This window comes from Lolium rigidum, chromosome 2 (genome assembly GCF_022539505.1).
Source record: "Lolium rigidum isolate FL_2022 chromosome 2, APGP_CSIRO_Lrig_0.1, whole genome shotgun sequence".
Classification (NCBI taxonomy): Eukaryota; Viridiplantae; Streptophyta; class Magnoliopsida; order Poales; family Poaceae; genus Lolium; species Lolium rigidum.
Genome location: NC_061509.1, coordinates 135,858,140 through 135,874,896, shown reverse-complemented (window position 1 = coordinate 135,874,896; position 16,757 = coordinate 135,858,140). Strand labels below are relative to the sequence as shown.

The window sequence follows — 16,757 nt, the reverse complement described above, 5'->3', positions numbered from 1 at the left end:
ACGACCATTAGTTTGCTGACGTGGGCAATTTTTGCAAATTGGCCCCTAAAATTTTGTTTTTCTGATTTCCTAGTCCTTAGCTTGACTTTTTAGGGGGCAATTTGCAAACAAATAATAATTGGCCACATCAGCAAACTAACAGTGGCCGTGGTAGAATGACCAAAATGGTCGCGTGGGGCAACTTCTTGACCCACAATTTACGATTTGCAACTCGCAACCAAATCGCAAATCCGAAACAACTTCAAAGGCCAAATTGGAGATTTTCTCTTTGTTCAAAAATAAGTTGCTTAAATTTGTCTAGATACGGTTTAGACATTTTTTTAGTGTGTAATTATAACTGTATCTAGAAAAATTTAAGCAGCTTTTTATTTATACGAAGAATATATATACTCCCTCCATTTACAAAAGGATGTTAAAAATCGAAGGAACAGAGTCTTCCATATTTTTATTTGAACAAAGGAATCTAAAGAAGACCGTGAGATGTAAATTTACAAATGTACCCTCGCTGCCTCGTCCTTGTACTCCGTACTCTTTCCGGAATTCCGGCCACTCACGCCGTCACGCGCGTCCGTCGCTCGCCGCCGCGCCCCACCAGACCAGCACCACCACGACCAGAGCAAGGGCAACGCGGGGAGGCCAGGAGAAGCGCAGCAATGTCGGCGGCGGCGGGGGACGAGGAGCTGGAGTCGCTGCTCCGGAACTTCCACCGCTTCTCCCAGGTCAGTCGCCAGCACCGCCCCGCGCTGCGCCGTCCCGCTCCGGCTGGTTCGCCCTTTGCTCGCTTACCGTCCGCCGCGGCTCTTAGGTATTCGGGGCGAGCCGCCGCAGAACTCGAGCCGTCGTAGCAGTCCACTCCTGAACCTTCCGGGGCAACGCCGACGCAGGGCGCTCAGGTGTTGGATGAAATGTCCACAAAATGGGGGGCGTCGAATAGATTAAAAATCTCCGACTAAATTGGAGGAATCGAGAGAATTTCGCGTTTAGGGAGTAGGTTTCCGTATTTGCATATGTTTGGGTAGCAGCTTCCAGTTGAATTACATGCTTGGCCAATCCTACTGACTGTGGTATTCGATTGGAATGCTGAAGAACGTTTCGTGATACTGATAATGGAGATATGTTATTGTGCTGGGAAAGTTTCAGTATAGTTCAATCTCAGTGCTCGATTCACTCTGTCGAACTTGAACACACTGCATTAGTACAATTGATTCCTTGAAATGAGATGCCCCTTAAATTTCCAATGCCCAAGTGCTCAGCAAACCAAAATATATGTAGGATAGTCTGCGGGGCAGGGAGAGTGCTATTTCTGATTTCTACTCCTTTCAGAGCTCAAGTGTTGCCACACATGTCCTAAGGAAGTGCCTAAGGAAGATGACCTACCTATATCCAAGTATTTATTTCCTATGATGTGTTGATGTTATGTTATTCACTGGTTCCCTGTTTTGAACAGGGGTATAAAGATGCAATAATGGAGGCCCAGGCTTTAAGAGTGAATTACAGTTCTGAATCCAAGAAGCGTGAAGCCCTTGAGTCGCATATTGCAGATCTCAAGAGAGGTTTAACTGGACTTTCAACATTTTCCCATAGTTCGGCCTCCGTTTGTTGCTTTCCTATAAAAATCGTGCAGTATGTGATGATTTTCATTGCTTTCTGTGGTAGGAAGAAGAATTGAGTTGGATTTTTTTTTGTGTTGTGCAGATAATGAGCGATTAAGAAAGCTGTACACTGAAACTTTATTCAAGTTCACCAACCAGGTAGGTTGCTACTTACTGTAATACTATGTGCAGTTACAATGTTACGTGTAGGCCGGTGTATGTATAATACTAAGATGATTACATGACTGAATTAGTTTTCATCATCCGACGTTAAATACTTGATGCATATGAAGTTGATGATCTCAACTTGGTTGGCGAACTTGAATTTTTACACTACAACTTTTGACCTCTCATGATATGAGGTATTTCCATCACGAGCGACTCTTTTTGCTGTCATTTTTACCTGTGAAATTGAGTTGATGGGAGTACTATAGCTTCTTGTGTTTTGACACTTTGGGCACCAGGGTACTCTCTCTTTTTCATGGAAATAGTTTGAGCAAGTGCTTTGGAGCTGTTGATTGTGCTTGACTTTCATTCTGTAATAAATTCTAAATTGTACGACTTGGTCTCATTTTTTCTGCTTGGAGCTTGAAAGGTGATAATAGATCAACTTTAACGTTCAGAAAAGTGCTAGATTTTATATGCAGCGTAATCATGTCCTTCAAACTCTCGACTATTTCTGATGCACTTTCTGCTCAGGTGAAATATCACACAGAATGTCAAAATCTGAAGGAAGAATTAGGAAAAGCAAATGGCAGATTGCTATCCATGGAAGAGGTAGTCAACTGCTTTGCAAGCTTCCAGTTAACCCATGAAATCAATCTAACAAGTGTTTATTTCAACAGGAGTATAAGAGGGAAATCGAACAACTTAAGCATGACAGTGAAACGAACTGCAATGCCCTGGAGAGCAAGCTCAGGTAAAAAAAAAAGGAGTCCTTTCATGGGAGGTGACAGATTACTGTGGGGAGAAGCGGGAGATCCAGTCCAAATTATCCTGTTGACAGTTTTGCGAAAACCGAAAGCACTAACTTTCACTACAACCAGCTGCGCCCTTGCTCAGCGAGCCACCGACGAAGCCACGATAGGACAGCTCAAGTCGGACCTGGGAGCTCATAAGGCTCACATCGACATGTTAGGTGGCAGGTTGGAGCAGGTCACTGCTGAAGTGCACATGCAGTGTAATGTTCTGAACTTCTGCCCCATGCTGAAGAAGTATTCACGCTCTGGATTATCGCCTCTTGTTCCCTCATGACGGAAAACACCTCCTTTGCTCCTGGTGCAGATAAAAACGATATCCAGGACTTGAACGACGTGATCATGGTCGAGCAGGAGGAGAAAAACGACGTGCAGAGGAAGCTTAAGAGCGCGGAGAATGAGCGTAAGTTCAATCTGGACCGGTGAACCGAAGAAACAAGTCTCGGACTGGAAAGCGTTTTCGATTGTTAGTTGATGTGTGATTGTATCGGTTGACTATAACGTGTTGACTGTGTTTTCGTGTTTTGATGATCTAGTGAGGATTATGAAGATGAAGCAGGCGGAGCAGCAGAGGGACTCGGTGTCGGTCCAGCACGTGGAGGCTCTGAAGCAGAAGGTGATGAAGCTCCGCAAGGAGAACGAGTCCCTGAAGCGGAGGCTCGACTGCTCGTGAGCCATGACTCACGTCACGAGAGCCGGCGCATACGGCACGCTGCCAGGTTACCATAGTAGCAGTTTCCCTCCCCAAATCCCCATGTACATGGACACATACACGTCACCTCACACCGTCACAGTTTTTTCTCTTGTTGTTTGAAAAACGTTATATTGTGACAGTGTCACACCATCAGAGGTTAGACAGCCCTGACCGCTGAATGAAATGTGTATAGATGGTCTGGAAGGAGCTGGGCATTGTGATATGTTCAGTTCATACATTGTAACCATGCAATTCAAATCACTGAGTAGTCTTCTTGCCCTACTTATTCTTTAGCACTGGTGCTGTGCTGTGCTGGAGTACAGTTCAAATCCCTCCATTGAATCCACTCGATTTCCTCACGTTCTTTGAACGCATCATCGTTATGGCATCTGATCTCGCGGATCATTTTTTGTCAGCCTGTGGTAGCTTTGTATTGCATTCACTGGACTGGCCTGTATTGAATCATGTGGTTGGTTGTTTTTTTATGGCTGCCGCTACCCTCTGGAAGGATCGAATAAATAGGCCCATTGGGCTTTCTGGCCCAGCCCAGCCCAGCCCAAGCCCGCTAGCCCGACCTCCGCACGAGTTCCCAGAAGCAAGCAACACAGCCGCACGGCGCGCGGCTTGCGTGCTACTCTTCCGGCTCTGATCGCCTCTGCAGTGGGTTGCAGCTTTCTCCCTCTCTCTCACCTGCTCCGCTTCCATTTACTTCTTCTCCTCCTTCCCCACGCATTCTTCTCCTCCATCTCCGCTTGCTCTCCGTACGAACCAACCCTGGTCACGTTGCAATGCCGGACCGCGCGCCGCCCCCGCCTCCTCCCGACCACCGTCACGCGGGCCGCGGACGACGACGCGGGGAGGCGCTCCCCCCGCCCCCGCCGCCCGGCTCGCGCGTCGTCTTCCTCGACCGCTGGGACGGCGGCGCGGACCGCGGGGAGGCGCTCCCTCCCCCACCCCCGCTCCCGCTCGGCTCCTCCCGCCCCGACCGCCTCTTCGTCGGCCCGCCGCGCGGCTCCAGCCCCGGAGGCGACGGCCAGGGCGGCGCGCTGCGCAACCCGCCACGCGAACGCGCGCCGGAGAACCCGCGCGTGAACGTGCCGCTCCCGCCCGCTCCACCGCTCGCCCCGCTCCGCCCCGAGCGCGTCGTCTACCGCCTGGAGTCCGACTCGCCGCGCTCCGGCTCCGGGAGGAGCAGCAGGACCTCCAGCCCCAGCGCCATCCTGGTGTCGCCACCGCCCTCGCCGTCCAACAAGCGGCGCCGCTCCCCGCCGCCACGCTCGCCGTCTCCCGGCCCGCCGAAGCGGCTACGCAGGTACGTCGCAGCCCGCCCGCCGCGCACTCGTTTCCCGGCTTCGGTGTCGTTTCCCGGCTTGCCGAGCTAACGTGTGTCTGTGTTTTTGGGTCGTGTCCGCGCGCGCGTTGCTCGCTGCAGGTACTGGCACGCTGGAGGCCGCGTCGAGCCCACCGGGCACAGCCCCTCAGGTGAGCCGCCTCTGACGAGGTTTCACGGTTTGGGTCACATGCATGTCCAAACCCCGGTTCCTTCTCTGCGTCTTAGAACAAGTTCGCGCAACATAATTGACGCCAGCTAGCGAAACAGAGTTCTCAGGGTTCTCGGTCTGTGGCGTCTATGCCTTTGTGGTACTATGTTTTGAGATGGTGAAGCCGTAAATTGGAAACTAAACCTGAGTGTGTTTTGAGAATTGAGATCAATACACAAATCCTTTGCATCTGTCACTCTTGTGCTAAAAGACTTGCATCTACCATGTTCAATTCGGTTTTCATTTACCTGCTCTTGCGGTTGCAGCACACTCATCTACCCATTCCCAGCACGTGACCCACAAGGGGTTTGGGGGTTTAAGCTTGTCTTGTGAGGGTTTAAGCTTTGTATGTGGCTATCTGATGTGATTGCAGAGTTTTCCAGATCTGCCCTTGGTCTCGTGCTCTACATTGCACACTTGCTACTTTATAACTGAAGCACTAGTTGTGGCTTCCTAGGTTGAACAACTGCTCCTTGAATCAAAGAGTATGATAATTTATTCCCAAGCGTTTCATAAGTTTGAGTCGACATCACTACTTGATAGAGGAAGATGGGCGATCAACACTACAGCCTGTTTTTTTCTTAGTTTACCTCCAGCATCAAACATCTACAGTTCTTAGTATCAAACATGCATTAATCTGTTCTACTACTAGCCTGCTTAGCAGAAGGAAAGGACAGCTAGTGTTAGCTGCTTCATGCGTTTCCAGACCATGCATTACAAAAGGTTACATTTCAGAAGTTTTGATATTTGCCTGCTATTATTTCAGATGGGCCTGCTTCCAGTAATGGTCAAGATATAACCCAAAGGTATACAAATGGTGCCTCATAATGGATATATTTGATCTACTTAGTATGTTAATTTGCTGTTAGTTCCTAAATCCTCAAGCCATGTGTATTTTATTACTCTCTCTCGGGTTTGGTATGTTTCCTTTTGAAACCCTGATAGATGATACTTGCACTGCATGTGATCGTATATGATTCTGAATATTTTCAGTAAAGGGTTAATGACGTACAAACACTTTATCCAAGCTCTTGAAGATGATGTTTCACCACATGAAGCTGGCAGAAGGTAATCAAGCTCAATTTGAGCTACTGGTACTAGACCCCGGCCTATTTCAGTTAAGAACCACCTAGTTGGTTAACTATACCTCATTTTCCATGGTTAATTAGGTACCAAGAATACAAGACAGCATACATTACTACACAGAAACGTGCCTATTTTGATCTCCATAAGGATGAAACTTGGTATGTTGAAATGTTTTCATCTAGAGGTGTCACCGTGTTAGCTTACGCTCTCAAGAAATTATTGGTTTTTTTTTTCATTTTATTTTGTTTGATTGTAATTGCAGGTTGAAAGAGAAGTATCACCCGACAAACTTGTTATCTGTTATTGAAAGGTGAAATGTTTGCGACCTCTCATTCTATAAATACTTTGATTACCGTCACGAATTTTGGTATTCAGGCTTGTGTCGAGTAGCATCAACAATGATGGTAAAACATCATAACTAGATGGAACAGCTATATGTTTTATTTTTTGTTTCTTATTTCTGCTTTGCACTTACTTAAGTTTAGCTTTTCTGTTGTTAGTTGAACTTTGCTGATCATTGTCATGTGTTATTTTGTTAACACAGGAGGAATGAGTTTTGTAAGGCTGCAGCGAAGAATTTTATTATTGATTTGCGAAGTGGAACTTTGGACATGTGAGATGCATCTCTAATCCTATCATATATTGTGTTATGAATCTTCTAGTAGTATGTTGGTTTTGCTGATATCCTTATTTTCATGGTGTAGTGGTCCTGGAATGACTGCTGGTGGAGCAAGCAAATCAGGAAATGACAACGATGGAAGCTATGGGAATGCTGAAGATTATGGTAACAAGAGAAGAAAGAAGGGAAGAGGTCACCCAAAAGTATCTGGGCCGCTTTCAACTGCTCCAAAAGCACATCCGGTCAGTTCAAAGTATCGGCGAATTCAAACTGACATCGATCAAACTCTAGCTTTAGTGCAAAAGCTTGACGCAGAGAAGGGTATTGTTGGAAACATTCTGTCAAGTGGTGGAGATCATGGCAAGGCAGATGTTGACAGATCAAATGTTGGATCCACAGGGCCTATAGTAGTTATTGTCCATGGCTTAACTACTGTCAAGGGCCTTGATGGTGTTGAGCTCCTTGACACTCTCCTCACTTACTTATGGCGGATCCATGGCGTTGATTACTATGGCATGTCTGAAATGGAAGATGCAAACGGTTTTCGTCATGTGAGGGCAGACAAAAAAACTGCCAGTGCATTTGACAATAGTGCTGCTGATTGGGAGAAACAACTTGATTCCTTCTGGCATGAAAGACTGGTGAATGGCGATGATCCTCTAGTTGTATTGACTGCCAATGACAAAATTTATGCAGCAACTCTTGAAACTCTGGAACTTTATGTGAAGAAAATCATGGATGAGAATCGTGGCTGTAAGTATGGGTGTGGAGCCAAGGGGTGTGGAAAAGTTTTCCATGCTCCTGAGTTTGTTCAAAAGCATCTAAAACTCAAGCACCCTGACTTGGTCTCTGTGTTAACTTCAGGAGTTCAAGATGATATCTACTGCCAAAATTACATGAAGTATGTATCAGTGTAACCAGATAGAATAAAAATTATACTCCCTCCGTCCCGAAGAGGATGTTGCAACTTTGTCTAAATTCGCATGTATCTACACGCTGTCACGTGTAACATGCGTATGTAGACAAAGTTGAGACATCCTTTTCAGGAATGAGTACTATTTTAAAATCTGTCAAAGTGTGATTTTCTCCTCTTGTTTCTTCTTGATGCAGTGATCCAAATGCCCCAGGTGGAGTACCAGTTATGCAGCAACCTGAACAAGTGAGAATGCCATTTAGTTTGTTCTCCTTTGACTGATATGCTTCTCAATATTTTCTTATTTATATGGCGGCCGGTGGAGTGAGAAAACTTTGATGCTTGCCTGCATAAACTTTAATAATAAGCTGTGTGATTACATTGTAGCAAACTATTCATTCCTTCTACAATGTGCTTCCTCAAAGAATTTTTTTTCTTGCTTCTTTTGTTGTATATCCTCATTATCTGCAGTACGATATTTATCAATGAGTTGGTGAAATGCTATAATTATCCGCGCATGATGGCCCTCGCTAATTATTGGCCAAGTCTTTGTTGTAGATCTTTGAACTTTTTGTTTCCACATTTTAGACTACAAACTAGGCAGATTACTCTTGTCTCTTTTTGTGTTATTAATACTTAATACATATTTTTGTATATATATATATACATGATATCTTTTGCGGGAGCCTATATGCACATGCTATTGATTTATTTCCTTAGTAAGGTGGCTATTAAATCTGACTTTCTATGAATACAACAATAAGACGATTTATGTTGGTAGATAAGAACTGGAGAAGCTACTACCATTCCCCCATTTTAAATTTCAAAATAAGAAAAAAAATACAATAAAAACGTATGATCCCCCCCACTTCCAGTTACCTGAAGTTTAACGGTACCAGCTTTTACTAGAAATGTTAACAATTAGTTAATCTGATGCCATACAAAATTTACATAGTACTTCCTGCAAGGCTTTCGATGCATTGTATCTTGTGATAATATTCAGGTTCCGTAACAATCCTAATAACCTTTTCGTTTGTTTTTTGCATTGCCATTTTCGCCTTTGTTGCCTCAGGGAATTTACATCTAAAGGGGCAGTGATTTTTATTAAAGTGGTAAACCTGAAGTTTCAACATCTTTATTAATGCCACCAGTTATATGTGCAGGAGAGCGACAGAATGAGACGAATGCCTGATGAGCAGATAGTAGGCGATATTGATGTACAGGGTTCAGATGCCCCATTTGTCCCTGAATTCTCCTCTCCACCACTACTAATCCCTGTGTGTGGTGCTGGGTAGGTTATGTTATGCTAGTTAGCTAGTAATTTAGTAACAAAGTCCAGCCAGAAGCCCAGAATACTAATGCTGGCTGCTCTTGTTTTAGCCCATTTGGTCCATTTGTTCCTGTACGACGAGATGTGGCCATTCAAATGATGCGAGAGCAAAGACCTCCAAGACCAAATAGTGCTCGGGGTAGGAAGGAATGTTTGATGCCGGTACCAATGATGCCGATGTATCCGTATTTCCCGCGCAATCCTCGTGTTTTTCGAAGGTAAGTAATACTCATCTGTTCTACTAAGTTTTGTAAGCTGGAAACATTTTTCGATTTCTGTACTTTCTCAAGGATTAGATAAGTAAGAACCCAAAATCTGCATTCAAGGTCTTTGTGTTACATGTAATTACTCTTTGATGTTATGCTGAATTTTCTCTTTACCTTCAAATTTTTTTTTCTCTTCAACCCTTGTATGTTCAGCATTCAGCAGACTTTATACTCTGTGCTTGTTTAGCATCATGCATTTTAATTGTAGGGCTGAGGAATTTTGTAATCACTTTGTTGTTCACTCTTACTGAAGCAATTTCTTCTGTCAAAAAATATTGAATATGGTTCCACACTGCACTTTAAAACTCCATGAGTTTCTGGTAACCTGTTTCCGATCCTGCTCGCAGTTACGAAGATCTTGATGCTCCTGGGGAAGAAGTCACTCCCATTGACTACAGAAGCATGTAGGGCATCTCCTGCTATCCACTCTAATCTACTGAGGACCCATACAGCTAATGTGCCCCAGGAAGCATGAAAAACTGACACGAAAGCAAGTTACTTGCTGTTGCTGTGGCAACGGCGACGGCAGACGGGGAATAGATTTCTTTGTGGTTCTGACTGACATATGATGCCTCGTCATTCTGTTGGTCTTAATTATGTCCTTTCCACTGCAACTATATTATATCTACCATAGCCGTCCATCTGCAGTAGACAGAATGAGGCCCCAAAGAAACATTTCAGTTCTTCTGTTGTATTAGACCTACATATTGCTAACTGCAACCCATTCTTCAATGGTGACCTGAAAACACTTTAAGAAATGCCACAAGTAACAAGCAGGCAAGCCGACCACATTACTGTGGCGCAAGTAGAGCAGACGATGTACTGACTCAACACACACGGAGTCTTCTTCCAACCACACAGAATGAACATCTGATCGCAGAGAGTAATGGCAGCATAGGATATACTGCCTCACTTCTAAAATAAGTGTGATAACTTTGTCTAGGTATGGATGTATCTAGGTGTATTTTAAATAAAGTTGCGACACTTATTTTAGTACACGACAGGAGTATACGGGATCCTCCAGTTACATAGCATCCTAATTTCTAATTAATTCATCTACTAAAAGTTATAACGAGGGCAGTTCTAGACACTTCTTTTATTACGGAGGGAGTATACGATATCCTCGAGTTACATAGCATCCTAATTTCTAATTAATTCATGTACTAAAAGTTATAACGAGGGCAGTTATAACCGGTAACTTAGGCCTCTGTCTAAAAATAGGTGTCTCAACTTTATCTAGATACGGATGTATCTCTAACAAAAAATGCATTCAAATACATCCATATATAGACAAAAGTGAGACACCTATTTTTAGACAGAGGGAGTACTATTCTTGATGCCCTGGTCACTGATGGCATAGATATCATCCAAGAGCTTCCTCAAATCCTTCTATTTTTTTTAAGATAATGCAAAACATCTTGCGTCTCGTTGTATTAAAAAGGAAGAAATGGTAGTTTAGCCCAGAGGGCAGAGTAGTACAACATGCACACACACTCACAAGAAGAAGACGGTAAATGTATGTCCCAAACTGATGGGAATACAGCACGCATACTCAACACACCCACACGAGCATAATTACCTGCCTCAGCGCTGATTAAACCCAAAAACCTGGGCAGGTTCGGCCGAGCACAATCAAATGTATAATCATTCCAGTGCTTCCACAGCATCCACAAGGTAGGCAGCAAAGGTACTGGCTAGCCTTGCTTCAGCGTCTTTGGAGTTTCATGTCTGACCCTGAGCCACCAATCAAGCAGGGTGTCGCCAGTGTCAGGGGAGCTGCAAATCCTTGTTCTTCACATTGCATTCCTGTTTCAAGGAAGAGGGAAAGGATCGGGATAGAGATAATTCAGCATCAGAATATCAAATGGATAAGTTAAGAATACAAGTCGCTAATGCTACACTAGTTAAATACTATGTGCGCTCAGAAGTCAAAGTAAGGTATCTGTTCATGCAAAGTTTTCTTAATAGCTCCAAGGATACAGTTTAAATGCCTTCATATTTCAGACAGGCACAGTTCCATTATAAAGTTCGCACTCCAATAAAACAAATCTCCCATGATAGAACATACAAATGGCATGCAAAGATAAATTAACCACTTTAGCTTGGATTATTCACTTGTGTCATATAAAAGGAATGTTTTCATTGTACATATAAATCATGCATATTTACCATATTGTACATGTATATATGCTGGTCTATGTCTCATGAGAACACAAGTTACTATTCTTATACAAGTCGAAATGGGTGTTCGCTATTATGACTGCAAGCAAACACCTTCTATTATCGCCAGTACGGTACACATGTGTTTTCAAATCATGTTATGGCAATCATTCTCAAATGTTGTTTAGGAATCAAATATACACCTAACACCACCACAAAGCTAATAACCAACAACGCGATGGAGCATCACCATGAAGCAGTGGCAACTTTTTCAAAATTAATCGATTGCTTCGAATGTCAACACAAAATAAGGTAGTATAAGATCTGAAGGTATAATAGCTGCCCCCCCATGGGGGACTCACAGCGATCTGACATTCTGGACCATCAGATCTTTATGTTTGTGCAATCTTGTCCGTTGATTCTGAGCCTGTGTCTGCTAGCACCGCACTAGGGAAAGACATGCACTGGCTGTTGTCTACCCGCATGTGGCTGCATTTGGGTCCTACGTTTCGCGGGTCCACACGTCAGTCTCTACGGCTCGTTTCGGGGTGGCGAGCTAGCGTGCAAAAGATCTTCACCGCGCCAGTCGAACCTCACCCAATCGCCTCCCATGCTCCTCCCCAATCCACTCTCATTTCCACGCCCTATCCCCAACCGAGAAGAACAGGGCAGCGGCGGCGGCGCCGACCACGCGCCCGGGGACGGAGCCGAGCGCGTGCCTGAAGACGGCGAAGGGCGCGCCTGGCGACGGCGGCAAGCGCGAGCACGCGCCTGGGAGACGGCGGCCGCGAGCGCGCGCCTGGAGACAACAGCCCAATCCCCACACGCTTCGCCTCCTCTCCCAATCCCACCACGTCTCTCCTGCTCCTCCCTCCTCTCCCTTGGCAAGAAGACGAAGGGTGATCGGCAGATCGAGCGGCCGACCATGCCGGGATGCGGAGAAGGGGGCGTTGGGGCGGCGCTTGCTGAGCAGGAGTCCGTCCACGGCGGATCTATGCGAGGAGGAGCGCCCACCTTCGATTTGTGGTCATAGGAGGTGTCCTCCATGGCGGTGCGGCTTAGGCCGGAGCTTGGTCGGCGGCAGAAGGAGTCCCACCGGCAACCTTGGAGGAGCCATCAGGATGGAGGTGCCGATTCGTCCGGGCAGCGGCGACTGCTAGCTCGTTTTGGTGAGTTCCCTCCATCTATCTCTCAGATGATTTGAGGTTTGTGGTGCTCAGCTGCCGGCCCACCCCGATGTGTTGCTGCTCATCAGATCCGGAAGGAAGGGGAGGAGCCAGGGATGAAGAAGTAGTGGGGAAGAAGAGAGGTTTCAGGGAGGAGAAATAGGAGTGCTGCTCGTGACTTCTAGTGCTTCATTTAACCTGTCAGGCAAATCTTTTTCTCAAGTTTCACATGAAACACCAAATTCTGCACCTGAAGCTTCGCTGCATGGCTCTCCAACGTTTGGCTTGAGGCAAGATTTTGCAGTTGAGAGAAAATGGGCTCTTGGTCTTCAGGTAATTTTCGTTCGAAGTTCAGCTTGCTATAAATGAAACTGGAATGCTTAAAGTAACCTAATTCATGCATATTGGTTTCATGTATTTACTGTTGCAGCTAGAGGATGAATTACCTTGACCTGTAAGAGGCACTCCATCTCATACAAATTACATACAATTTCTGATTTGGAGCCTGAAGAAGGTATGTGTTGTTGCTCCACATTATTTGTTTGATGATAACCATTGTTATTTTGATTGTTTAACTGAACTCTCGTGATAAAGTATTTAAATCATAATCAGCTTGCTTCCTAAAGAAATGATTTCAAATGCACCTGCTTAATGCAATGAAAAGGTTTTTGAAACATTTCCATTCTTGAAATTTAATCTGAACTTATCTACTTTGAATTAATTGGTTTAATTTTGACTTAACTTCTGTTCCCTAGCCCCAGCGAGGCGAGGTCGTCACTTTCGCCTATTTAAACACACCTAGGCACCTACCATATGTTGGTAAGTCCAGTCATTCCCATGCTCTCTCTCTTGATCGACCTATGCATCATATTGGAATACCTGGTTGGTTGTGAGCATCAATAGACTCTCTCTAACTATTAATTACCTTAAAGCAAGGAGCTATGTACTCCAAGGTCATGAAGGTTGAACTATATCTAAATTATTGTTCTTCCATGTTTCAGGCTTCTGCACATTTCTACTAAATAGTTTATGTAGTTATATTAAGTTTTATGAGAGTTGTTTTCTTACTGACATGTTTAAGATACTTTGGATTAGTTTTCAAGTGAAAGGATAAGCACTTCATTGTGTGTGTACGACACTTGGTGGTGATCTCTGTTTTGTTTACCAAATAATGTTCACTTTGCGGACCGGTAGTTCTGTACGATGTTTGGAAACTGCCTATCCTTATGTCCTGGCCGATGCATATGTGATTCGTCTCAGTTGTAGTTAGCACCATTCATAAGGAATTCATTTAAGTGCACTTCCTGTCTAACATTATGCCAATGAAAATGTCATATGGTAGGTGCTGGAGGAGAGCTTCAGGATGTAGTATGTAGTCATGGGACCATTTTGGTGATGTCTCCACCGGCATCTTCGGCTCTGCATACTGAAGTATTTGCCCTTTAGCTTTACTGTTATTGTTACTTCACTGCTGCATGTTTAAGACCCAAAGCTTCTCCACTGATTGCATAGTACTAACTAGCTAAGGACATACTCTCTGCCCCGAGACATCAACAAATTAGTCCTCAGCTTACGGCAATCTTTGCTTCAGATTTGTTCCGGCCGACAAGCTTCTTCCAGGTCCTAAAACATCACTAAGCTGAATTACTAACTAGCCTTTGATATTCAGATGCACCTGTAACTCTCATTATTCTGTGACTTGTCCACTTTCATTAGCGATTAAGCAATCATAGGGTGTTTTCTTTCATGTACTTTCTGTAAAATTCTACTGATCATGGTAAATATATATTATATCTGAAGTTTACAGAAGTCCGTAATAAAAATGCCTGGGCATGTCTTCTGCAATTCACTTTTATTAAATCATTTCATCTTTATCTGCTGTCTTTTGGAACAATTATTCTATCTGGTTGCCCGTTGGTTGCCCGATATTAGATCTTTTGAGAGCTGCTTAGAATAACTAAGTCGGTTTTTGTTTCCTTATATATATCGAAGTTTCAACTTTTCAAACTACTAAATTACAAGCCTTGGTATTATTACAGCTCATTCACCCGTGTTCCTATATAGGTATAAAGGCCAGTGACGTTTATGATATCACATTTTCTCACATTTGATTTGCGACTACAGATATAAAGGCCGGAGTGATTTGGGAGATACGAAGCAAATTGTTGTGTCCTTCATCAACTGAAAGGTATTTCGCCTATAGCTCATGCTTTAAATAGCAATGTATATTTAGAATTTTATGTGGGGATTGATGTTGTGATGCAATTCATGTGCATGATCTCCTGCACTTTACTTCCAAAGCAATGTGAATTCAAGTCCATGTTCCGAGATTCGGTCATAGTAATTAAATCAGAAGCTTTGTGTGTTAACCCACTTCAGTAACAGCTGAACAAGTTATGTCAACGGATAATAATGATTGCCTTTGCAAAGCAACTACTTTATCCAAGCAAACCCAATATACTCGCCCAAACAACTGTCCCGATAGTGAAATACAATAGGCAATGAGCTCAGCCTAATAATATTGTATACAAAATATTTCATACGGTTTGATAAGTTGGCTTAATGAGTTGGCTGATACATTACTTGACTCCTCACATTTTCCCACTGCTTCTGGTACTACTATTAACAGCTGGGTTTATCTTGATTTTGTTCTGACACCTTATTATATTTAAACCAAGACAAATAACCACCCTTCCGAACACCATGTGTGCCAGTCCTTTGCCGAACCAAGTGATAGAGCTTCTACCTATTCATTCGGAATCTAAACAGCCAGCTATGGATTAACATCCGTACGTCGCATATTGTTTGATATTGGTGCTCGGTAGTGCTGATTGGTCTTCTTGACAGATTAAGGCTTCACCTGCATTGAATCTAAACATCTAGCTATGGATCAGCAGGCGTACATCACATATTGCTTGATGTTGGTGCTCGACAGTGTTGATTGGTTTTCTTGACGGATAAGGGCCTCAACTGCATTAGATGTAAGGCACCCTAAATAATTGGATTTCTTCACCACTGTATTAACTAATTATAACCTCATATACAGCTTATGCCAATTTTGTTTTTAGATCAAATCAGGTTCCTGCGACGTACTTCTGGAATAGCTAAGCTTGGGCGTTATCTCTACTGGAACAAAATGGGAAGGGCCTACATGTCAAGGCCTTGGATCCAACGAGGATCTGTTGTGCTTCTAGAATTAGAAATTTCTTCTAAGATATTATTGGTCAGCTTATTTGGACGCATTCTTGGCAACGACAATGAGACAGTGCTTAAGAATGGCACTAGAGTTAATGATAAGAGTTTATTTTTTTATCTTGCATGCTTTTTCTTTTTTCCTGTGTGAAAAAGGTGTTTGATCCTTTGTCTATATGCATTTTTGTTACACTTAATGTCTTAGGGATTTTCTTTTGCAGAATGAGTCTACGGTAAAAACTTCAGAAGTGTTAATTGGTCTCCATAAATATGAATGGTGTTGCAGACCTAACATTTCCATTATGGCATTTGTTGCATGGACAATATGGTGGCTTAAGTTACAAGCCTCAGAGTTCAAACGTCAAATTACTTTTCAGGTTCAAACTATTATATAAAAATATACTTGGATGTATGTTTTAATGCTAAGAATAGTTCGCGCGGCAACAAGGTCCACATGTAGCTTATGTAGATGTAGCTCTTGTTGTTTCTTCCTTACTTTTGCTACTCTCCACAGAACAATTGAGTGTTAGTTGTATAATATTTTGCAGAAGTGATCCAATGCTAGATTTAATCGATTCTCTAATATTTGTTTTCTGTAAACCTGAACCAAATTCTTGGTTTGGCTCATATTTCTCATATTTGGTTCTTTTTTTACTCACAATCATGTAACCTTCTAGGTCATGTACAATTTCTGCACACAGTTTTTAAATGTAGTTGTTGTGACTTACATCGCTTTGATGTAGCCAAAATAGTCCAGGGATGAATGAAATATTAATTGGTATTATATCCTTTCTCTCTGATCTCTGATGTCAATGAAGAAAAGGAACTTTTAGTCCAAGTATCATTTTTCATCAGGTGCTCATACCTGCATGGACGACTTCCCATGCTCTTCTTAGATTATGGACATATGAACACGCATGGTTTCAGTTATACTGTCATCACACAATGGCAGTCGGTAGTGTCGTGTTGATGTGAGACTTTGAGAGAGAGAGAGAGAGGTGGGGAAGTAAATAAATGCATAGACTTTCAGAGGTGATGAATAAATTGTGCTTAGTGTACATCTATTTATAGACTATGTTGATCATGACGGCTAGGGAAAAAAAGGAACCTGCTTATTTCTCATATTTGGTTCTTTTTTTTTACTCACAATCATGTAACCTTCTAGATCATGTACGATTTCTGCACACAGTTTTCAAATGTAGTTGTTGTGACTTACACCGC

General features: G+C 43.4%; 1 protein-coding gene, 1 long non-coding RNA gene and 1 pseudogene across 6 annotated transcripts; all 3 read left to right on the top strand.

Annotated features, from left to right (window-relative positions):
• Nucleotides 1–603: 603 nt before the first annotated feature.
• On the top strand, nt 604–3,242 carry LOC124690143 (protein At-4/1-like). Its single transcript, XM_047223571.1, has 8 exons — nt 604–719; nt 1,448–1,553; nt 1,696–1,751; nt 2,292–2,369; nt 2,438–2,511; nt 2,639–2,772; nt 2,877–2,972; nt 3,106–3,242. Exons 1-8 carry the CDS (start codon nt 654–656, stop codon nt 3,240–3,242), a joined length of 747 nt encoding a protein of 248 aa, XP_047079527.1. The 5' UTR covers nt 604–653.
• Nucleotides 3,243–5,804: 2,562 nt separating this feature from the next.
• Nucleotides 5,805–9,426, top strand: LOC124687302 (annotated as a pseudogene).
• Nucleotides 9,427–12,213: 2,787 nt separating this feature from the next.
• LOC124692392 lies at nt 12,214–15,654 on the top strand. 5 transcript variants are annotated; one of them, XR_006999493.1, is made up of 8 exons: nt 12,215–12,347; nt 12,434–12,677; nt 12,775–12,858; nt 13,100–13,163; nt 13,687–13,964; nt 14,409–14,532; nt 15,192–15,325; nt 15,413–15,654. It is a non-coding gene; the product is annotated as an uncharacterized LOC124692392 (long non-coding RNA). The 5 variants fall into 5 exon arrangements; XR_006999495.1 differs by having other exon boundaries at nt 12,218–12,677; nt 13,687–13,775; nt 13,867–13,964; XR_006999496.1 differs by having other exon boundaries at nt 12,214–12,677; nt 15,242–15,325.
• The last annotated feature ends 1,103 nt before the right edge of the window (nt 15,655–16,757 follow it).